Here is a 24,200-nt window from a genome sequence, read left to right on the forward strand (position 1 = left end):
CCTTAACATGAGTTGACATTAAACGGAATAACCGCCGGGGCGTCATTTTCCGGGCCGGGCCTGGGGATGGATAGGTTTGGGAAATGTTGCGAGAGACCTTGGGGTTTGGGAGAGACTGCAACCTCTGCCATTCCGACCTCGATTAGGGCAGGGCAAGAGGCGAGGAAGGCCACGGGGGAAACTCATTCCCCCAGTCTTTTTTTTTCCTTCTTTTTCTTTTTATAAAGATGCATTTCAACCTTTCTGAGAATTTCCTAATTCTCTCTCTAACCTGCACTTGCTTGTGTGGGTGAAACTTTAATTTGTCACCTTTTCATTCCCCTTTGCCCCAGGCTCTCAATCCAGGAAGGGAAATGAAACTGAAGGACTTGTAAGGGGGTTGTTACTGGAGATTGTGGAGTTGTTGGATTGCAGAGGAGAATGTTCGATTCATTTTTTCAGTAACTTTAAAATCACACCAACCATTCCAACTACTTAATAATGTGTTCGAAGGGGTTCTATGTAATGATGTATGCTTCTTTTCCACTGTTAATTTTAAAGGGAGGTTTTCAATGGGTCGTGTAGGAGTTGGTCTCTTGCAAAGGATGGACATATTTGTTGAAAGTAGCCTGTGCATTAATTGGTTATGGAAGTTTAAAAATGGTGTCCTCCTGCCCCTCCCTGCTTGGAAGAAGGGCTAAAAGCAGATGTCCAGAATCAAGAGAAACCTACTGCAGGGAGTGGTCAGAAAACGATTTTTTAAAGGGATTGTTATGGAGCTATATTAATTTCCTGAGTGAATGGAGGTGGATGGTTTCACCGTGGGCTCTCTATTAAATTTAAAATAATTAATTCCTTTTCTCATGAGCTACTGTGAGCTCTTCAGAGAAAGGAGCTGTATTATAGTGTTTTTGCAGTTATTTGTAGCTTCTGATTCATCCTATATTCTTTTGAAATTATTGTCAATGGTTTATATTTTTAGTTTAAGGACTATTTCCTGAGTGGGAAATAAATATCTGAAGATACTTAGCTAGATTCGAAGGCTGATAGAAGGAATTTTCTTTTTGCAGGCTAGTTCTTGTTTTGTTTTTTCCCCTGTGCTCAACTTTGTTACAGAGATTATATGAAGGGTTTGAGGGGTTTATTTTTGCTGTTAAAATCAGATCAGAACTAGGGAAGAATAAGTGACTGTCATAGAAGAGGACTTCTGAGCTGCTTTAGATGTTTTAAATGTATTACTGTTTGATGCAGCACATAGTAGTCTACCACTCGTATGCTGTATTTACTTGAGATTTAACTGCATTTGATCATTCAGTGAAATAATTACTATGAGTTTTGTTCTACAAAAAATTGCCGCCTCACATATTAGTATTTATGGTTTCACAGCCTACTTTTTTCTTTTTCAGTAGAAATGATGGAAGAATTGCATAGCCTGGACCCACGACGGCAGGAATTATTGGAGGCCAGGTTTACTGGAGTAGGTGTTAGTAAGGTGAGTAAAATGATGATAATGAACACTATTCATATTCTGATTTAAACACATTTTTTAAATGATTAAGAGCAACTTGGGTAGGCCCTTCTGATAGTTTGCAGAGGAGATGATTTGGGTCTTAATTTCAATGAACTTTTAGGTCCTACTAGTCATTCCAGTAGTCATTTAACATAGTAGGTTTGAAAATGTTCTATATGGGAATATATGTTTCTTCTTCCTGGCTGGTATAGGAGAGGTTTCTCATGGTTCTTGTTACAAGGAAACTAACAGGATGTGTGTATAGATTCTATGCCATATTTTGTTAAAACTTGTCAGTCATTCAGAAAGAAAATTATAAAGCATTGCATAGCTTTGTTACATTGGACTTTGGAGGTAGTTACATGGTAGAGTTTTGAAAAATTGGCCTCTGTGAAGTCTGCAGACTCTTTACTGGTTGCACCCTCAGACTGGTTTGTTGCTCTTCTCATTCTTCCTTCTTAGTTTTTATTTTTGTTGCAGGAGCATAATATTAGATTAGGCCCCCATTAATGGGCACCTATGAAGTTAAGCAATGTTACAGTTTCCTATGCGTGCTTTTGTACCCACTGGTCCACCCCTCTGCTCTCATAGGATGATTTTACAATGTGTAAAATGTTTGATTTTAATGCAGTATGCAAAGTATATTTACAATATTTTATTTAAAAGCTTCATTGGTCCAAGATCACATTCCTTGGGCTTGAGGTGTGTGAATGTATGAGCTATTGAGTTTTTTTTTTTTTGAGACATAATTTTGCTCTTGTCGCCCAGGCTGGAGTGGAATGACGTGATCTCAGCTCACTGCAGCCTCCGCCTCCTGGGTTCAAGGGATTCTCCTGCCCCAGCCTCCTGAATAGCTGGGATTACAGGCGCCCGCCACTACGCCCAGCTGATTTTTGTATTTTTAGTAGAGACTGGGTTTCACCATCTTGGCCAGGCCGGTCTTGAACTCCTCCCCTCAGGTGATCCACCCACCTCGGCCTCCCAAAGTACTGGGATCACAGGCGGGAGCCACTGTGCCTGACTGAGCTTTTGATCTTTAACCAATGTGATACAACATTTCTTTCTGTGCTTTTCAAGAAATCCTGTCTCATGGTAACCTGGGTGTTGATCTCGTGCTCAGTTAATAGCTTCTCCAAGGAGAAGGCGTGTTGAGGTTTAGTTGGAAAAATGGGCTTCTTTGATGGGTCTCACATTTTGGTGAGCTGGGATAGCTTGATAGGGTTTCGTTTTTTTTGTTTTTTTTTTTTTTTGAGACAGAGCCTTGCTCTGTTGCCCAGGCTAGAGTGCAGTGGCACGATCTCGGCTCACTGCAACCTCTGCCTCCCGGGTTCAAGTGATTCTCCTGCCTCAGCATCCTGAGTAGCTGGGATTACAGGCATGCACCACCACACCTGGCTATTTTTTTTTTATTTTTAGTAGAGACGGGGTTTCTCCGTGTTGGCCAGGCTGGGTCTCGAACTCCTGACCTCAAGTGATCTGCCCGCCTTGGCCTTCCAAAGTGCTAGGATTACAGGCATGAGCCACCGCACCCAGCCAGCTTGATACTTTTTGTTTATTCAACAAATATTGAGCACTTGCTGTATGCTAGGCATTGTGCAAGATATTAGGGCTGATGCTTGAGCACAGTACCTCCACATCTGCAGTTTGGGGAGAGCGAGATGATACCGTGATGAGATCTGTATTACAGCTGTAACAAGGTGCTGTGGGAACACAGGATTTGTTACATATTCTTAATTTCTTTGGCCACTTAGACAGTTTTACTTTTGTGGCACTTTAGAGTGGCTGTACTCCTGGACATTGTATATTGAAGTTGCATGTACAAATGTAAACTCTCTGATCTAGGTGAAGTAGCTTCAAGTAGAAGTGAGCAATGTATTTGAATACTAAATTGATCTCTAAATGACCTCTGATTTGTCTTTTCACTTGAAGATTGAGCATAAGGCTAATATCCAGATCTGTCTGTTTAAATGGTCCCCCGACACCCCCCCTCCCCCATCCTGTAAGTCAGTAAGTTTGTATTCAAATTGTACATAGTTTAAGCTCACTGATCTTTGTCATTAGGGTTGTTGTTCTGTTTTTAGGTTCTTGATGACTGTATCCAAGTATACTTTTGATGGAGTGGGGCATAAGTGATAAGAATGAGTGACATTCAACATGTTGCTGTCTAGCTCCAGCTTAAAATCATGTAACTAAGGTATCAGAAAACTTTAATACAGTAGCCTATCTGTTTAATAGAAAATTCTGCCTTCAACATAGAAAGAAGTTCTCTGTACAGAAAAAGAAATTTACCTATTTCCAGTTTTTTTCTTTGTTTTTGAGAGGGTCTCACTCTCTAGCCCAGGCTGGTGTGCAGTGGCAGGATCTCAGCTCACCTCAACCTCCACCTCCCAGTCTTAAGTGATTCTCCTGCCTCAACCTCCCAGATAGCTGGGATTACAGGCCTGCGGCACTAGCACACTGTTAACTTTTGTATTTTTAGTAGAGATGGGATTTTACCATGTTGGCCAGGCTGGTCTTGAACTCCTGACCTCAAATGATTCACCTGCCTGGCCTCCCAAAGTGTTGGGATTACAGGCATGAGCCACTCACTGCACCCAGCTTTATTTCCAGATGTTTTTATTCCATTAGTTGTTTGTTTGTTTGAGACAGTCGCTCTGTCGCCTAGGCTGGAGTGCAGTGGCACAATCTTGGCCTCCTGCAATCTCTGCCTCCCGGGTTCAAGCGATTCTCCTGCCTCAGCCTCCTGAGTAGCTGGGACTGCAGGCACCCGCCACCACGCCCAGCTAATTTTTGTATTTTTAGTAGATGGGGGTTCCACCGTATTGTCCAGGCTGGTCTCGAACTCCCAACCTTATGATCTGCCTTTCTCGGCCTCCCAAAGTGCTGGGATTACAGGCGTGAGCCACCATGCCCGGCTTCAGTAGTTGTATGTTATTTTGATATTTCCAGTCATGGTTAGTATTGTTGATTACAATGAATTTGTTACTTGAGGACTAGCAGGAGAGTATTTTTTTTTTCCATAACAAAGAAACTTGAAGAAAAAAATTAATTCTGTAGTTTGCAGAGCTGGGAAAATAAAATCTCCATTTTGTATGACTTCTTTTTTTTTTTTTTTTTTTTTTTTTTTTGTGCAACGGAGTCTCGCTCAGTGGCCCAGGCTGGAGTGCAGTGGCCGGATCTCAGCTCACTGCAAGCTCCGCCTCCCGGGTTTACACCATTCTCCTGCTTCAGCCTCCTGAGTAGCTGGGACTACAGGCGCCTGCCACCTCGCCCAGCTTGTTTTTTGTATTTTTTAGTAGAGACAGGGTTTCACCGTGTTAGGCAGGATGGTCTCGATCTCCTGACCTCGTGATCCACCCGTCTTGGCCTCCCAAAGTGCTGGGATTACAGGCCTGAGCCACCGCGCCCGGCCTTTTTTTTTTTTTTTTTTGAGACAGAGTTTCACTCTTGTTGCCCAGGCTGGAGTGCAATGGTGCAATCTCAGCTCACTGCAACCTCCGCTTCCTGGGTTCAAGCAATTCTCCTGCCTCAGCCTCCCAAGTAGCTGGGATTACAGGCACGTGCCACCATGCCCAGCTGATTTTTTGTATTTTTAGTAGAGACGGAGTTTCACCATGTTGGCCAGGCTGGTCTGGAACTCCTGACCTCAGGTGATCCACCTGCCTCGGCCTCCCAAAGTGCTGGGATTATAGGCGTGAGCCACCGTGCCCAGCCTTTGTATTACTTCTTTTACCAGTAAGACATTGTACCTCTCAGACTGTTGATTTGAAATGGGAGTGTGGAGGGGATGATGATACTGGGAGAAAAGGGTGTTTTTGGAAAAACTCCTCTCCCTGGCTTTGAATTCTCATTTCGGATCCTTATTTCTCAATGAGAATATCACACCGTGTTAGGGCCGAGCACAGTGGCTCACCCCTGTAATCCCAGCACTTTGGGAGGCCGAGGCAGGCAGATCATGAGGTGAGGAGATCGAGACCATTCTGGCTAACACGGTGAAACCCCATCTCTACAAAAATATACAAAAAATTAGCCAGGCGTGGTGGCGGGTGCCTGTAGTCCCAGCTACCCAGGAGGCTGAGGCAGGAGAATGGCGTGAACCCAGGAGGCGGGGCTTGCAGTAAGCCGAGATCGCACCACTGCACTCCAGCCTGGGCGACAGAGCAAGACTCCACTCCGTCTCAAAAAGAAAAAAAAAAAAAGAGTATCACTGTGTTGATGACAGCTTTGTTTTTTGAAGATCAAAAAAGATTTCAGCCCCTGCATCTCCAAATGAGAGAGTAGAGTGACTTCCCTGTGATGGTGCCATCTAGTGGGACTGGTTCAGCCTCTTGGGCTGTCTCTTGAGTTTCTCCTAACTATTCATAACATTTTCAGTACTTTTTGATGTCCATAGAAGGAAGAAAGTCAGTGCCACTGTGGATTCTTTCCTAGTGGACAAGAGTGTTACAAGTAGCTACAGTCTTTGAACTTTCTGGTTATTGTAAATCTTCTGTTGTATAACTTTCAAGTTTTTTTCCACCTGCAAATTAGATACACACTGCATTACTTAGACTAAAACAAAATGGCCAAATCTCCACATCTATTACTTATATTTAAGTGGCTCATTACCTATATTTGGGTTTTTAATTTTTTATTTCTAATTTTCTTGCATAGTGCAAATTTTTAATTTTCTTGCATAGTGTGTTTATATGTACTCAGTTTCTCAGCATATTTACTTCATAATAATGTTAAACCAAGGTCATTTGTTTTGGATTTTGGGATGCACTATTTGGTTTTTGTTTAAAAGATTGACATTTTCTGTCATTCATGAATTGATGAGGGGAAAGTAGTGTAATGTGCACCGAAAAGTCTATAGCGGCTCCCTAGTCTAGCTGCCCCTTTTTAGGAGGACCTGGAACCATCGTCTTAGCAGTTTTGAGGTGATAAGGTTAAATTGGGTTGTGAACCTAGTTCTTTTTTTTTTTTTTTTTTTTGAGATAGAGTCTTGCTCTGTTGCCCAGGCTGGAGTACAGTGGCACGATCTCTGCTCACTGCAAGCTCAGCCTCCCGAGTAATTGGGACTACAGGTGCCCACCATCACGTCTGGCTAATTTTTTGTATTTTTAGTAGAAACGGGGTTTCACTGTATTAGCCAGGATGGTCTTGATCTCCTGACCTCGTGATCCGCCCACCTTGGCCTCCCAAAGTGCTGGGATTACAGGTGTGAGCCACCGCGCCCAACTCCTAGTTCTTTATGTCTTGTTGACCTGACATGTGAGCTGTCCTACCTTTTTTTTTTTTTTTTTGAGACGGAGTCTCGCTGGGCTGGAGTGCAGTGGCACGATCTTGGCTCACTGCAGCCTCCGCCTCCCAGGTTCAAGCGATTCTCTTGCCTCAACCTCCCGAGTAGCTGGGACTACAGGCGTGGGCCACTACGCTCAGCTAATTTTTATATTTTTAGTGGAGACGGGGTTTCGCCATGTTAGTTGGCCAGGATGGTCTCTGTCTCTTGACCTTGTGATACGCCCACCTCGGCCTCCCAAAGTGCTGGGATGACAGGCGTGAGCCACCACGCCTGGCCTCTCCTACCTCTTTTTTAAGATCTCTTCCTGTAAGCACTGGATAATCTACTTCTAGTAATGTGAAACTGACTATATCTTGAATTCATATGTTTTCAATCAACCTGTTGCCATTTATATTCCACACCCTGCTCCCTTTTGACAGTTCAAGTACAGGTAGTCTCAGCGGTTCTGGAGACCATGTAAAGTAGGCAGAATTTCACCCTTTCATGCATTGTTACTTGTACCTAGTTTGAGTATCAATGCTAATATAGTAGCAAATACTTATAATAGTGTGTGCCAGGTACTGTTCCAACAGTACAACAAAAGCAATAAGAAGTTAATTTAGATCTTTTATAATAGGGATAGTGGTTAACAAATCTGTACATAATCAATTCACTGGATTAATAGGCATTCTCCATTCTCTATAAGCCATACTGACTGATGCTTATCACATTGCTCCTACCAGTTGAATTATAACCATGTCAAGGATCATTTTACAATAACTTACACTTGTGTTGTAATTATTCAGTTTAATACACAATCGCATAAAACAGTGAAATACTGCAGGCCGGGTGTGGTGGCTTACGCCTGTAGTCCCAGCACTTTGGGAGGCCGAGGTGGGCGGATCACGAGGTCAGGAGATCGAGACCATCCTGGCCAATATAATGAAACCTGTCTCTACTAAAAATACAAAAATAAGCTGGGCGTGGTGGCACGTGCCTGTAATCCCAGCTACTCAGGAGGCTAAGGCAGGAGAATCACTTGAACCAGGGAGTTGGAGGTTGCAGTGAGCCGAGATCATGCCACTGCACTCCAGCCTGGGTGACAGAGCGAGACTCTGTCTCAAAAAAAAAAAAAAAAAAAGAGAAATATGATTGCAAAATAGAAGAATTGTTTCCAAGAGAACTAAGTTAACTACCCTAGAAAGACTAGATAAGTCAGCAGGCTCCTGTAGTCCCAGCTGCTCAGGAGGCTGAGGCAGGAGAATTGCTTGAACCCGGGAGGTGGAGGTTGCAGTGAGCTGAGATTGCGCCACTGTGCACTCCAGCCTGGGCAACAGAGTGAGACTCTGTTCAAAAAAAAAAAAAAAAAAGCAAGTCAACAAGGAGATGTCTATAAAAATTTATTAGTTTAATCTGCAGGAGTTCTTTATTTAAATCCTTAGCAAGTGTCTTTTTTTTTTTTTCTTGAGACGGAGTTTCACTCTTTTTTTTTTTTTTTTTTTTTTTTGAGACAGAGTCTTGCTTAGTCGCCCAGGCTGGAGTGCAGTGGCGCGATCTCGGCTCACTGCAAGCTCCGCCTCCCGGGTTCACGCCATTCTCCTGCCTCAGCCTCCCGAGTAGCTGGGACTACAGGCGCCCGCCGCCTCGCCCGGCTAATTTTTTGCATTTTTAGTAGAGACGGGGTTTCACAGTGTTAGCCAGGATGGTCTCGATCTCCTGACCTTGTGATCCGCCCGCCTCGGCCTCCCAAAGTGCTGGGATTACAGGCGTGAGCCACCGCGCCCGGCCGGAGTTTCACTCTTGTTGCCCAGACTGGAACACTCTTGTTGCCCAGGCTGGAATGCAATGGCACGATCTTGGCTCACCACAACCTCTGCCTCCCGGGTTCAAGTGATTTTCCTGCCTCAGCCTCCCAAGTAGCTGGGATTACAGGCATGCGCCAACACACCCGGCTAATTTTGTATTTTCAGTAGAGACGGGGTTTCTTCATGTTGGTCAGGCTGTTCTTGAACTCCCGACCTCAAGTGATCCACCCGCCTTGGCCTCCCAAAGAGCTGGGATTACAGGCGTGAGCCACCATGCCCAGCGGTAAGTATCTTTTAAGTTCTCACTTTTTTTTTTTTTTTTTTGGAGACGGAGTTTCACTTTTGTCGCCCAGGCTGGAGTGCAGTGGCATGATCTGAGCTCACAGCAGCCTCTGCTTCCCGGGTTCAAGCAGTTCTCCTGCCTCAGCCTCCCGAGTAGCTGGGATTACAGGTGCATGCCATCATGCCCAGATAATTTTTGTATTTTTAGCAGAGATGGGGGTTTACTATGTTGGCCAGACTGGTCTGGAACTCCTGACCTCAGGTGATCTACCTGCCTTGGCCTCCCAAAGTACTGGAATTACAGCACCATGCCCTTTTATACATTTTTAAGTCTGATACATCAGGTTATATAATCAGATTTGACTTCTGAAAAGGTATTTAACCAACTGATACCTTTATTTTCATGTAGTTCATTGCAGCAATTAGAAGCTTTCAGTTATGAATATCTAGTGTCAACTATTTCACACACCAAAGCGGGTCACTTTCATTTTTAAAAAATGTTTATATGTCTTACATTTAATTTAATTACATGCCTGACGATGCTCAATAAGCATGAATGCTGAGAAATGGCCTATACTTATTTTATTTTATTTTATTTTATTTTTTTTTTGACATGGAGTCTCGCTCTGGCACCCAGGCTGGAGTGCAGTGGCCGGATCTCAGCTCACTGCAAGCTCCGCCTCCCGGGTTCACACCATTCTCCTGCCTCAGCCTCCGGAGTAGCTGGGACTACAGGCGCCCGCCACCTCGCCCGGCTAGTTTTTTGTATTTTTTTTAGTAGAGACGGGATTTCACCATGTTAGCTAGGATGGTCTTGATCTTGTGACCTCGTGATCCGCCCGTCTCGGCCTCCCAAAGTGCTGGGATTACAGGCTTGAGCCACCGCGCCCGGCCTGAAATGGCCTATACTTATACTGATGCATTTTAAGGAACTGTGGATTAATTTACTTTAGTATTTATTTGATTCCCTCCTTATTTCACATGTAGTCAAGTACCAACTCATGCCCCTTTCTCTGAAATTTCTGAAGTGTTTTTCTGCCCCAATTGCTGCTGCCTTAATCCAGACTGCTTTTATTCATAACTCTTAATAGTAAGGCTCCCTATTGCCTCTTCTAGTTTGGAAGTCTTGTACCCTTTCTGTTTTGGTTACTTTTTTTGGTTACTACAGAAATTACAACACATATTTTTAACTTATCAAAGATTAATGTTAATACCTCTGTGTTCCTCTTCGTCAGTACAAGGGCCTTGAAGATTTTTTTTTTTTTTTTTTTTTTTTTTTTGAGATGGGGTGTCACTCTGTCACCCAGGCTGGAGTAAAGTGGCATGATCATGGCTCACTGCAGCCTTGACCTCCTGGGCTCAGGTGCTCCTACTGCCTCAGCCTCCTGAGTAGCTGGGACTACAGGCGCACACCACCACCCTTGAATAATTTTTGTATTTTTTCTTTTTATAAATTAAAAAAAAAATGCCTCCCATCGGCATCTAGCAAATTTCTGTATTTTTGTAGAAACTTGGTTTCGCCATTTTGCCCAGACTGGTGACCTTGAAGATTTAACTCCATTTATTCCCCTCACAATTCACATGCTATTGCCATTTTATATTTAATTGTATGTATGTATGTGTGTGTGTGTGTGTGTATACATATATATATAAATTTTTTTTTTTTTTTTTGAGACATGGTCTCACTGTGTCACTCAGGCTTGAGTGCAGTGGTGCGATCTCGGCTCACTGAAACCTCTGCCTTCTTGGCTTGAGTGGTTCTCCTGCCTCAACCTCCTGAGTATCTGGGACTAAAGGCATGTGCTACCATGGCCGGCTAATTTTTTTTTTTTTTGTATTTTTAGTAGAGACAGGGTTTCACCATTTTGGCCAAGCTGATCTCGAACTCCTGACCTCAGGTGATGTGCCAGCCTTGGCCTCTCAAAGTGCTGGGATTACAGGTGTGAGCCACCATGCTCAGTCTGTATATTTTCTAGAGCACTTTTAGATTTACAGAAAATTGAGCAGCTAATACAGAGTTCCCATATACTTCCTCACCCTACTTTCTCATTATTAACATTTTGCATTATTAGTGTCTTTGTTACAATTGATGATACGTTATTAACTAAAGTCCATTGTTCACAGTTGTCCACTGGCTTCCATTAGGCTCTTTATTTATTTTTAGTTTTAGTTTTTTGAGATATAGTCGACTCACTCTGTCGCCCAGGCTGGAGTGTAGTGGCGCCATCTCCTCTCACTGCAATCTCTGCCTTCCAAGTTCAAGCAATTCTCCCTGTATCAGCCTCCCGAGTAGCTGGAATTACAGGCGCCTGCCACAAAAAAAAAAAGTAATTTTTGTATTTTTAGAAGAGATGGGTTTCACCATGTTGGCCAGGCTGTTCTCAAACTCCTGACCTCAAGTGATCCACCTGCTTTGGCCTCCCAAGGTGTTGGGATTACAGGCGTGGGCCATCACACCTGGCCTGTTATAGAATATTCTCAGCCATTATCTTGACATATATTGCTTCTGTCTTATTCTGTCTTCTCTGGCATGCTAAACATACACTAGACCTCACTGTGTTTTCTCTGCCTCTTACCCTGTCTCTCGTATTACTTGTCTTTTTGTTTTCTTATCTAAATGCTTGGTAGTTTCTTGTGACCTATCTTCCACTTGATTAATTTTCTCTTTAAATTTGCCTAGTCTACATAAACCTATACATTGAAATTTTGTAAGAGCTGAGTCGCTCTTATCCTGAGGGTGTAGCCCATGGGTCTTCTAATGTATGGGGTGGCTTTCCCACACTCCCCTCATTGGGCAGGGCCTGGGCTTTGACTTTCTTCTCTCCCTATACTCCCAGGCCTCTCAAATTATAGCTTAATTTCATTGATTTTTCTTTTTCTTTCTTTTTCTTTTTCTTTTCTTTTCTTTTTTTTTTTTTTTGAGGTGGAGTCTTGCTCTGTTGCCAGGCTGGAGTGCAATGGCATCATCTCGGCTCACTGCAACCTCCGCCTCCCGAGTTCAAGTGATTCTCCTGCTTCAGCCTCCCAAGTAGCTGGGCCTTCAGGCATGCGCCCCTGCACCCAGCTAATTTTTGTATTTTCAGTAGAGACGGGATTTCACCATGTTGGCCAGGCCGGTCTCAAACTCCTGACCTCAGGTGATTCACCCGCCTTGGCCTCTCAAAATGCTGGGATTGTAGGTGTGAGCCACCATGCCTGCACTAATTTCAAAAATTTTTCTTTAGAATTTAATCTACAAATGACTTCAGATTGGAATCATTTTTTATTTTTAAATTTTAACTTTTAGAGACAGGACTTCATCCCTAGGCTGGCCTTGAACTCCTGGGCTCAAGTGATTTTCCCACCCCAGCCTCCTAAGTAGCTGAGACTACAGGCATGTGCCACTGCACCCAGCAGAAGTGATTTTTTTGAGTTCTGGTCTTGTGTCTCTGGATTCTTGGCTTCTTATGGAAGTAATTCTTTATTTCATTGCTTTGCAGTCAATAATATAAAACTAACACTTAGTGTGTGTGAACTCTGGTGTCACTGTAAAGTTTACCTCCTTGTGACTTTCACTTTTCATCTGCTTCCTTCTTCCTTCCTGCCTATAGGTGGTTAGCATTGGCGTTGTCGTCACTCTTGGCCTTTAAAGTCATTTATTTTATTTCTTGTTCTCTGTCTACTTTTAGTTAAATTCAGATTAAATGGAAAGATTTCTTAAAATTTTATTTTTAAGAAAGGCCATGAGAGGGAAAACAAATAAGGTATATTATCAGTGGTTTCTTATTTCAAACCTGGGTCTAGGGATAATTTGGCTTAGTTCTATTCTTCCTCTCTACCTTGTCTGGGTCTTAAATTGTTAGGTTCCTCACTTGATCCTGGCTATTACTAGATGTGATGAGATTAGTTTGGAATCTACTTTCTAGTATGTTGGCCATGGTTAGCTAAGTATTTTATTTATTTATTTATTTATTTATTTATTTATTTATTTATTTTTGAGACGGAGTCTCGCTCTGTCCCCAGGCTAGAGTGCAGTGGCGTGATCTCAGCTCACTGCAAGCTCCGCCTCCCAGGTTCAAGCAGTTCTTCTGCCTCAGCCTCCCTAGTAGCTGGGACTATAGGAGCATGCCACCATGCCCTGCTAATTTTTATATTTTTAGTAGAGATGGGTTTTCACCATGTTGGCCAGGATGGTCTCGATCTCCTGATCTCATGATCCACCCGTCTTGGCCTCCCAAAGCGCTGGGATTACAGACGTGAGCCACCGCGCCTGGCCCCCATATCTTACTCTTAACATATCTTTTTTCTAAAATACTGCATATATTGCAAAGGATTGGAATAGGAATAATATAGCTTTGATACTAGAATCTGCTAAGAAGTTAGCTAGCTCTAGTTAACTTAGGAGTCATTTCAATTCTCTGGGTACTTCCAATTTAAAATTTTATGTTTGATGAACTACACAAAAAGGAAGCCAGGTTTGAGATAGGGGATAATAAATTCCAAAAATTCCAGTTAAGTATTAGTAGTATGAAAGAATGAGTGGTGGTGTTAAAATATAAACCTTCAGGAACAAAGGTTCTATAGGATAAAATCTGCCAAAATTCTTTCCTTCATTTTGTATATATATAGCCTTTTGGGAACATGGGTTGCATAGAATAAAATAATGATGTTAGAAAAATACCATAGGAGCAAGAAAAGTACCTTGTTTTGCCCATTAAGTATTCTCTGAAGACAGCAGCAAGGAAAATAAAGGTGAAACATTTTTCTAAAAATAGTCTCAAAATAAGGATGATGTCTGTTTTCTAGTCCTAACTAGATGAGGGAGATAGAGATTTATTATTAAACAGCTTCTTTTTTGAGACTCAGTCTCACTCTGTTGCCCAGGCTGGAGTGCAGTAGTGCGATCTTGGCTTACTGCAATCTCCGCCTCCCAGGTTCAAACGATTCTCTTGCCTCAGTTTCCCGAGTAGCTGGGATTACAGGCGTCTGCCACCACGTCCGGCTAATTTTTGTACTTTTAGTAGAGATGGGGTTTCACCATGTTGACCAGGCTGATCTCCAACTCCTGACCTAAAGTAATCCACCCACCTCGGCCTCCCAAAGTGCTGGGATTACAGGCATGACCCATCACGCCTGACTTTGAACTTCTTTTTTAAAAAATTGTGGTAAAATATAACATTTACCCTTTTATTCATGTTTATGTGTACGGTGGCATTAAGTGCATTCATATGGTTATACAACTATCACCACCATCCATCTTCAGAACTTTTTTTTTTTTTTTTTTGAGATAGTCTCGCTCTGTCACCCAGGCTGGAGTGCAATGGCACAATCTCGGCTCACTGCAACCTTGGCCTCCAGGGTTCAAGTGATTCTTCCACCTCAGCCTCACAAGTAGCTGGGATTACAGGCACCCACCATACCTGGGTTATTTTTTTGTATTTTTGTAGAGACAGAGTTTCACCATGTTGGCCAGGCTGGTCTTGAACTTCTGACCTCTCAGGTGATCCGCCTGCCTTGGCCTTCCAAAATGCTGGGATTACAGGTGTGAGTTACTGCGCCCGGCCCAGAACTTTTTCGCCTTCCCAAATTGAAACTCCATGCCCATTAAATAATAACTCCCAGGCCAGGCACGGTGGTTCAAGCCTGTAATTTCACTATTTTGGGAGGCCGAGGTGGGCAGATCACGAAATCAGGAGTTCGAGACCAGCCTGGCCAACATAGTGAAACCCCCATCTCTACTAAAAATACAAAAAAATTAGCCGGGCATGTTGGGTGCGTACCTGTAATCCCAGCTACTTAGGAGGCTGATGCAAGACAATCACTTGAACCTGGGAGGTGGAGGTTGCAATGAGCCGAGATCATGCCACTGCACTCCAGTCTGGGTGACAGAGCGAGACGCCGTCTCAAAAAACGAAGCAACAACAGCAAAGAAACCTACCAATAACTCCCCATTCTCCACCTCTCTCTCAAGCCCCTGGCAACTATCATTCCGTTTTTCCATCTCTGTGAATTTGACTACTCTAGGTACTAACGTGAATGAAATCATAACAGTATTTGTCCTTTTGACTGGATTGTTTCACTTAGCATAGTGTCTTCAAGGTTAATCTGTGTTGTAGTATATGTCAGAATTTCATTTCCTTTTTAAGGCTGAGTAATATTTCATTGTATGCATATACCACATCTTATTTATTCATCTGTTGATGGACCCTTGGGTTACTTTGACCATTTGGCTATTGTGAATAGTGCTATAAAAAACAAATGCTGCTGCTATGAAAATAGCTCTAGTCTCACAGTCCCTGCTTTAAATTCTTGTGGCTGCAGATCCAGAAGTCGAATTGTTGGATCATATTAAACTGTATTCTTGTTGACCTCCTCTCAGGCCTTATTGATAAGGGACAGCTAGAAAATAGTGGTTCTTTTAATTCACATTCTACAAAAGCTTTGGAAGTCTTAAAAATTCTGTTAACGGATGCAGATGAGCTAGTAATGATAGTCTAATTGCAACTATTACAAATAGTATTATTGGCCCGGTAAGTAAGAACTAAGCTACTTTGTAACTTGGCGAGTTACACAGGATAGCCTTTTTTTTTTTTTTTTTTTTTTTTTGAGATGGAGTCTTGCTCTGCCACCCAGGCTGGAATGCAATGGTGCAACCTTGGCTCACTGCAACCTCCACCTCCCAGGTTCAAGCGATTCTCCTGCCTCAGCCTTCCAACTAGCTGAGATTACAGGTGCCCACCACCATGCCTGGCTAATTTTTGTATTTTTAGTAAAGACGGGGTTTCACCATATTGGCCAAGCTGGTCTTGAACTCCTGACTTCAGGTGATCCGCCCGCCTCGGCCTCCTAAAGTGTTGGGATTACAGGCGTGAGCCACTGCTCCCGGCCATAGGATAGCCTTTCATGTTAGTCAAACCATAGGTTGCTTTTAGAATATCACACATTTACTATCCATATTTGCTGTACTAGAGTTTTACTGTATTTTATTTTGTTTTTGAGATAGGGTCTCACTCTGTTGCCTAGGCTGGAATGCAGGGGTACGATCTCAGCTCACTGTAACCACTGTCTCGCGGGTTCAAGCGATTCTCCTGTCTCAGCCTCTCAAGTAGCTGGGACTACAGGTGCGTGCCGTCACGCCTGGCTAATTTTTGTATTTTTAGTAGAGATGGGGTTTCACCATGCTGGCCAGACTGGTCTCGAACTCTTGACCTCAAGTGATCCACCTGCCTCAGCCTCCCAAAGTGCTGGGATTACAAGCATGAGCCACCATGCCCAGCTAGAATTTTATTTTAAAATTGAGTATTGGATTTTATTTCATTTAAGAAAATTTTTTCTACAAAGAGAATTTTATTGATGGCCCTAGTTTATTCCCTCCCAAAAGACCAGCTGCAACCAGATTAAGTGAACACAACCTCAAGATTTTATTGTCGTCGTAATAAAAGATGATGCTTATCACTGGATCGCTTCAGCCCAGGGAATGGAGGAAGCAGTGAGCCAAGATGGCCATTGCACTCCAGCCTAGGTGACTGAATGAGACTGTCTCAAAAAAAAAAAAAAAAATGAGTATGGCCTCAAATAGTATTATAATCAGTCCTTTGAGGACTGGTAATGTTGCCTGCGTAAAGATTACAAGGTGCTGGTATATGTTTTAATGGATGTGAGCTGTATGACTGATAATTTTGCTTCTATAAAACGTATATATGTGACTTTTAGTACATAAACTGCAGCCAGTGTTGTTGATCACTTAGTTCCTGTTCTACCTGACTCTAAAGGACTACTAAGGATTAATTGTGGAATTAAAATATCATCTGAAGGTACAGCTGATCTCAGGATCCTCCAATTCAGGATATCTTCTGTTATTAACTTCAGCCAGATTTAATGTTCAAATTTAGCAGTAGTTACTAGCGTCAGACTAACTTATCCAGTCTCCATTATATTGACAGTTGACCAGCTAGAACAAAACACATCTCAGTTAATTTCTTTTGAAAAGCCATTTGACCTGCTTATGTCTGGTTAAGATGAAGGAAAAGAGATATAATAACTGTATCAAATTTTTTTTTTTTTTTTTTTTTTTTTGAGATGGAGTCTCACTCTTTGCCCAGGTTGGAGTGTAATGGCTTGATCTCAGGTTATTGCAACCTCCACCTCCCTGGTTGAAGCAATTCACATACCTCAGCCTCCCGAGTAGCTGGGACTACAGGTGCTCGCCACCACGCCTGGCTATTTTTTGCATTTTAGTGGAGACTAAGTAGGGTTTCGCCATCTTGGCCAAGCTGGTCTCCAACTTCTGACCACAAGTGATCCGCCTGCATCAGCCTCCCAAAGTGTTGACATTACAAGTGTGAGCCACCGCACCTGGCTTATTTTTTGTATTTTTAGTAGAAACAGGGTTTCACCATGTTGGCCCGGCTGGTCTTGAACTCCTGACCTCAGGTGTTCTGCCCGCCTTGGCCTCCCAAAGCACTGGAATTACAGGCATGAACCACCATGCCCGGCCTGTGTCAAAAGGTTAGTGTCCAAATTTTGCAGCAGTTGAGTTCAACCAACTTTTACACATCTATACTGTATTTAGGTTGTTAGGGGAATTTTAAAAAATCAGTCAGATGTACTGTATACTTTTTTTTTTTGACACAAGGTCTTTGTTGCCTAGGCTGGAGTGCAGTGGCACGATCACGGTTCACTGCAGTCTCGACCCCCTGGGCTGAGTGATCCTCCCACTTCTGCCTCCTGGTAGAGGGGACTACAGGGACAGACACCACCACCCCAAGCTAATTTGTTTGTTTGTTTGTTTGAGACAGAGTCTTGCTCTGTTGCCCAGGCTGGAGTGCAGTGGCATGATCTTGACGCACTGCAACCACCATCTCCCAGGTTCAGGTGATTCTCGTGCCTCAGCCTTCTGAGTAGCTGGGGCTACAGGTGTGCGTCACTGTACCTGGCTGATTTTTGTATTTTCAGTAGAGATGGGGTTTCACCTTGTTGGCCAGGCTGATCTCGAACTCCTGGCCTCAAGGGATCTGCCTGCCTTGGCCTCTCAAAATGTTGGGATTACAGGCATAAGCCACTGCACCTGGCCAATATTTTTGATAGAGAAGGGGTTTCACCACGTTGCCCAGGTTGGTCTTGAACTCCTGACCTCAGGTCATCCACCCATCTCAAGTGATTCACCTGCCTCGGCCTCCCAAAGTGCTGGGATTACAGGCGTGAGCCACTGTGCCTGGCCCCGATGCATTGTATAGTCTTGAGGCATTTATAATCAGACAAACAGGGACTCAGATGCCTATGGCACATAGCTGAGGATGGATATGCTGATGGGAAGGTATTATGAGCCCAGAATAAGGGAGTATAATTAACTTGTTCATTGTGTATTGGTCAGAAAGCAGAATTAAGATTACTGTAGATTGACTGGGTGTGGTGGCTCGTGCCTATCATCCTAGCACTTTGGGAGACCAAGGCAGGTGAATCACTGGAGGTCAGGAGTTTAAGACCAGCCTGGCCAACATGGTGAAACCCTGTCTCTACTAAAAAATACAAAATTTTTTGTATGGGCATGGTGGTGGGCACTTGTAACCTTAACTACTGGGAGGCTGAGGCAGGAGGATCACTTGAACCTGGAGGCGGAGGTTGCTGTGAGCCAAAATTGCACCACTGCACTACAGCCTGGGTGACAGAGCAAGACCCTATTGCCAAAAAAAAAAAAAAAAAAAAAGCAAAAGGAAAGATTACTGTAGATAAACAACCTCATGGCCAGGCGTGATGAGGTGGCGGTGAGCCAAGATCACACCATTGCACTCTGGCCCAGGCAACGGGAGGGAAACTGCATCTCAAAAAAAAAAAAAAACCTCAGAAAAATTTTGATACAATATTATTAGGAATAAATTAAAGAATGATTAGTACAGGATAGCTTGGATTTGAAGCTTAGCAAAAGAGTTTAGAGTCCAGGGCAGAGGCTTTTTTTTTTTTTTTTTTTTTTTTTTAAGATAGCGTCTCACTCTTGCACCCAGGCTGGAGTGCAGTGGCTCAGTCTTGGTTCACTGCAACCTCTGCCTCCCAGGCTCAAGTGATCCTCCCACCTCAGCCTCCCAAAGTGATGGGATTACATGCGTGAGCCACCACGCCTGGCCGGGGCTTGTTTTTAAGGAATTAATCTTGTAGTTTCCTTGAAGTCTAGGTATTTGGTAAAAAAATTTAAAAATTGTTATTATTATTATTATTTTGGAGATGGAGTCTTACTCTGTTACCCAGGCTGGAGTGCAATGTCATGATTTCGGCTTACTGCAACCTCTGCCTCCCAGGTTCAAGCGATTCTCGTGTCTCAGCCTCCCGAGTAGCTGGGATTACCGGCGCACGCTGCCATGTCCAGCTAATTTTTTTTTGTATTTTAGTAGAGACGAGGTTTCACCATGTTGTCCAGGCTTTGGTCTCGAACTGCTGAGCTCAGGCAATCCACCCACCTCTGCCTCTGAAAGTGCTATGATTACAGGTGTGAGCCATCGTGCCTGGCCGAAAAATTAAAATTTTTTACTAGTTAATATATAGTACAAAATTCAGAATCTTTCACAGATATACAGTGAAACAGCTCTTCTACATTTCTCCCTTATCCACCTGATTTCCTTCCTAGAGACAACTGTTATTAAGTTTCTTATATTTGAGAGCTATGTCTGCAAATACGTATGCATATTCAACCCTTCCATTTTAAAAAAATGCAACTATATTATATAAACTATTGTGCATTTTGCTTCTCGTGCTTAAGATATTCCAGGAATTGTTTTACATTCATACATATAGAGCTTCTTTGTTCTTTTTTTCAAGGCTGCTTTGTATTTCATTGTATGTCTGAACCGTTTCCTGTTGATGGACACTTAGATGGACAGCAGTGTTTTGTTGATATAAATAGTGCTATAGTGAATAATCTTGTACATAATGTCATTTAACACACATTCAGTTATGTTTACAGGATAAATCCCTAGAAGTGGAATTGCTTTTTCCAAGGTTATATGCATTTGTGATATTAGTAGATATAGCCACATTCTTCTCCATGGAGAGGAGGAATTTGTCTCCCATAGTCAAATATGGCAAGGGGTGGACAGGCATCAGGGTCCTTGAACTCTGTAAAATGATGTGTAAGTATTTGTGTGTGTGTATATATATATGTCTTTAGAAAGAGTCCGTGGTTTTATTACATTCTTAAAAAGTTATTTGGCTGGGCACAGTGGCTCATGCCTATAATCCCAGCACTTTGGGCAGCTGAGGCAGGAGGACCATTGAGCCCAGGAGTTTGAGACCAGCCTGGGCAAAGTGCTAAAACCCCATCTCTACAAAAAATACAAGCAATCAGCCGGCATGGTGGCATGTGCCTATATCCAGGAGGCTGAAGGGGGAGGATCACCTGAGCCTTCGAGGTTGAGGTCAAGGCTAGAGTGAGTTGTATTTGCACTTCTACACTTCAACTTGGGTACTAGAGTGAGACCCTGTCTTAGAAAAAAAAATATTCTGTGACTCAAAGTAGGTTAAAGAAACCACTGTCTTGTAGTCAGTTGACCTGAATTAAGCACACTGCTTTGTTTTTCTCTACACAGTATTTTTCTTTTACAGGAAGTATTTGAGCAGAAGCTATGTACATAATTATTAGAGATGTTGTGTGGAGAGTCATTGTGGAAGAGACTGGAATAAATCTAATTCCCAACCTTTTACTGTTATTCCTTGCACTCTTGAGACCATGTTTTAAAAGGCTTTTCCCCCCATTATTAGACTGAATTTATTAAGCAGTACTTTATTTCTCCAATTTTATTAATCAGACCTTTAGATAGTTTGTGGTAAGTTTTACTGCAGGCAGTTGAAATCCTTTCATCTATTAGGAGTTGATAAAAGTTGAGCTAAAGTCAAGTCTGTCTGACATTTGTATTGTATTGCATGGTATGGTATGGTATGATATGGTGTGGTATGGTATGGTATTGTATTTTTTTGAGACAGAGTTTTGCTCTTGTTGCCCGGGCTAGAGTGCAGTGGCACAATCTTGGCTTACTGCAAACTCCACCTCCAAGGATCAAGTGATTCTCCTGCCTCAGCCTCCTGAGTAGTTGGGTTTACAGTCCCGTGCCACCATGCTCAGCTAATCTTTTGTATTTTTAGTAGATATGGGGTTTTACCATGTTGGCCAGGCTAGTCTCGAACTCCTGACCTCAGGTGATCTACCCACCTTGGCCTCCCAAAGTGCTAGGATTACAGGTGTGAGCCATTGTGCCCAGCCAAATCTGACATTTTAACTAGACTGTGTCAGTGAAAAATAATTCAGAGATCCTCATTATTATTTCTTGGACTTACTGAAGATATGAAGAACAAACCTTTATACCTGATAATGTCCATATTTCTTTTGGATTCTCTGTGGTAAAATAGGTTTAAATGAGGGTTCACATTAAATTCTGCAAGTACTAGTGCAAGTAAAATTTCGTTTACTGTAACAGATTCCTTAGGGCTTTCAGGTTTTGGGATATTGGAATTAATTTGTAATATACATATTATCAAAAGTTAAAATTTCTAGTTTTTTAGGTCCTGGAGAGAAAACAGTAGCACCATGTAATGAATTAGAAAGTTAAAAGATTTAGGTAACTTAAACATAGTTGATAGTGTCGTATAAAGCCCTTTTTTTTTTTTTGAGACAGTCTTCCTCTGTCGCCCAGGCTGGAGTACAATGGCACAATCTCAGGTCACTGCAACCTCTTCCTCCTGGGTTCAAGCAATTCTCCTTTCTCAGCCTCCCGAGTAGCTGTAATTACAGGTGTGCACCACCACACCCAGCTAATTTTTTGTATTTTTAATAGAGGTTTTGCCATTTTGGTCTCGAACTCCTGACCTCAAGTTCTCCACCCGCCTTGGCCTCCCAAAGTGTTGGGATTACAGGCGTGAGCCACTGGGCCCAGCCAAGCCCTGTCTTTTTGAATACTGTATTATTATTTGGTAGCTGATTTTAGAAGAGGATTTTTCTAGAGATGATTAGAATATTTTATGTGGGGAAAAGTGAGGTAGGACCTGTATGTCTTGCTTGATTGATACTGGAGCAAAAGTTAAAAGGTCTCAACTCTTGATCAGCTATTTTCTTTGGTTTATATGTTTGTTTGAGACATGTTCTCTCTCTGTCACCTAGGTTGGAGTGCAGTGGCGCAGTCATGGCTCTCTGCAGCCTCAACCTCCAGGGGCTCAAGAGATCCTCCCACCTCAGCCTCCCTGAGTAGCTGGGACCGCAGGCATGCGCCACTATCCCCAGCTAATTTTTGTATTTTTCGTAAAGACGAGGTTGGCTGGGCGTGATGACTCATGCCTGTAATCCCAGCACTTTGGGAGGCTGAGGCGGGTGGATCACCCAAGGTCAGGAGTTGGAGACCAGCCTGGCGACCATGGTAAAACGCTGCGTCTACTAATAACACAAAAATTAGCCAGGCTTGTTGGCGTGCGCTTGTTGTCCCAGCTACTCAGGAGGCTGAGATAGAGGAATCGCTTGAACCCAGGAGGCGGAGGTTGCAGTGAGCTGAGATTGAGTTGCTACACTCCAGGCTGGGTGACAGAGTAAGACTCCATCTTCCAAAAAAAAAAAAAAAAAAAAAAAAGACGGTGTTTTGCCATGTTGCCCAGCCTGGTCTCGAACTCCTTGGTTCAAGTGATTCGCCCGCCTCAGCTTCCCAGAGCGTTGGGATTACAGGTGTTAGGCACCGTGCCAGCCTATTTTTTACCTACTGATAGTACTCAGTAAGGAAAACAAAGAGAAAATTGTTACATACTCTGGATGAGAACTGAAGGAGCCATTTGTTGTATAGAATTATTTGTTGGCCAGGCAAGGTGGCTCACGCCTGTAATCCTAGCACTTTGTGAGGCCGAGGTGGGCGGATTGCCTGAGCTAGGAGTTTGAGACCAGCCTGGGCAACATGGTAAAACCCTGTCTCTACTAAAAATACAAAAAATTAGCCGGGCATGGTGGCATGTGCCTGTAATCCCAGCTACTCGGGAGGCTGAGGCACGAGAATTGCTTGAACCTGGGAGGCAGAGGTTGCAGTGAGCTAAGACCGTGCAACTGCATTCCAGCCTGGGTGACAGAGCAAGACTCTGTCTAAAAAAAAAAGAATTATTTCTTGTGAAAAATTTATTTTACCAAGTTCTCCAAAGTTTTCTTTATTTCTAAAATAAAAGATTAGAACAAAATTCTTATTATGGGCCTTTCTTACAGAACTTTTTAGAGTGCCATTTGCTATAATGGGATCCTGCTTTTACTAGCAAACCTTTTATTACAATGAATTTCCTAGATCGGGCCTTTGTTATTGTGATTTTATTTTTCAAAGAGGTGAGGGTCTCCCTATGTTGCCCAAGCTGGAGTGCAGTGGCTCTTTGCAGTTATGATCATAGTTTACTGTAGCCTTAAACTCCTGGGCTCAAGTGATCCTCCCGCCTCAGCCTCCCAAATAGGGAAGACTACAAGTGTGTACCACCACATCTGGATAATTATATCTTTATATTTAAAAGAATGGAAAAAGATACTGTATAAACAGTATCACTAAGTATAAAAAAGCCAAGTATAAACACTAAGTATAAAAAAGTTAGAGTGATTTTATTAGACAAAGGAGACCTCAGAACAAGAAAAATATTGCTAGGGGTAATAAAGCACAATTCATCAAGAAAGGAGGATCAATTTTTTGAGAAGACACAGCGGTCCTAAATGTATATGCATCCAGTAACAGAGTGGAAGCAAAAACTGACAGTTGAAAGGAGAAATAGACAAATCCACAATTACATTTGGAAATTATAACATCTCCCTCAATAACTGATAGAACAAGCAGGCACAAAATCAGTAAGGTTATAGAAGATTTGGACAATACTCTCAATGGACTATACTTAATTGACATTTATAGAACACTCTGCCCACATTCTTTTGAAGTGCACATGGAACATTTACCAAAATAGACCATATGCTGGGCTGCAAAACACATTTCAACAAATTTAAAAGGATTAAAATGTAGTGTCTACTCTGAGTACAATGGAATTAAACTAGAAATGAAAAAGATATCTGGAAAATCTCCAAATATTTGAAAGTGAAATAACATACTTGAAAATAACCTTTGGGTCAAAGAATTCGCAAAAGAAATTAGAAAATATTCATAACTAAATGAAAATGAAAACAATATATCGAAATTTGTGGGATACTAGAAAATATTTGTAACTAAATGAAAATGAAAACACAGTATATCAAAATTTGTGGGATACAGCTAATACAGTGCTTTAGAAGGAAACTTCAGCTTTAAAAGAAAGGTCTAAAATCAGTGACCTAACATTCTGCCGTAATAGAAAGAGAAATCTAAATAGAAGAGAAATAATATGAGAGCTAAAGTAAATGAGATAG

At 42.5% G+C, this 24,200-nt stretch overlaps 1 protein-coding gene and 3 long non-coding RNA genes across 35 annotated transcripts in view; 2 read left to right on the forward strand and 2 right to left on the reverse strand.

The window, feature by feature from the left end:
* Positions 1-24,200, forward strand: part of TLK2 (tousled like kinase 2) — a 165,293-nt gene that overhangs the window by 24,691 nt on the left and 116,402 nt on the right. For 15 of the 32 annotated variants that reach the window (XM_077972341.1, XM_077972323.1, XM_077972338.1 and 12 more), the window contains one exon: positions 1,389-1,471. Coding sequence is in view for 22 of the 32 variants with exons in the window: in XM_077972318.1 (XP_077828444.1) it covers positions 1,389-1,471 (83 nt within the window). In the remaining 10 variants the exon portion in view is untranslated. Of the gene's footprint in view, positions 1-134; positions 286-668; positions 723-1,029; positions 1,050-1,385; positions 1,472-24,200 lie in introns of those variants that run through there. The other 17 variants (XM_077972344.1, XM_077972316.1, XM_015120032.3 and 14 more) reach the window with 4 other exon arrangements.
* LOC144335848 (uncharacterized) lies at positions 2,711-5,706 on the reverse strand. Its single transcript, XR_013407043.1, has 2 exons — positions 5,624-5,706; positions 2,711-4,077 (listed from the first exon to the last, which is right to left on the reverse strand). It is a non-coding gene; the product is annotated as an uncharacterized LOC144335848 (long non-coding RNA).
* Positions 4,121-24,148, forward strand: LOC144335845 (uncharacterized). Its single transcript, XR_013407040.1, has 2 exons — positions 4,121-4,657; positions 22,863-24,148. It is a non-coding gene; the product is annotated as an uncharacterized LOC144335845 (long non-coding RNA).
* On the reverse strand, positions 16,897-18,542 carry LOC144335849 (uncharacterized). Its single transcript, XR_013407044.1, has 3 exons — positions 18,396-18,542; positions 17,240-18,108; positions 16,897-17,105 (listed from the first exon to the last, which is right to left on the reverse strand). It is a non-coding gene; the product is annotated as an uncharacterized LOC144335849 (long non-coding RNA).

The sequence above is a fragment of the Macaca mulatta genome, chromosome 16 (genome assembly GCF_049350105.2).
Source record: "Macaca mulatta isolate MMU2019108-1 chromosome 16, T2T-MMU8v2.0, whole genome shotgun sequence".
NCBI lineage: Eukaryota > Metazoa > Chordata > Mammalia > Primates > Cercopithecidae > Macaca > Macaca mulatta.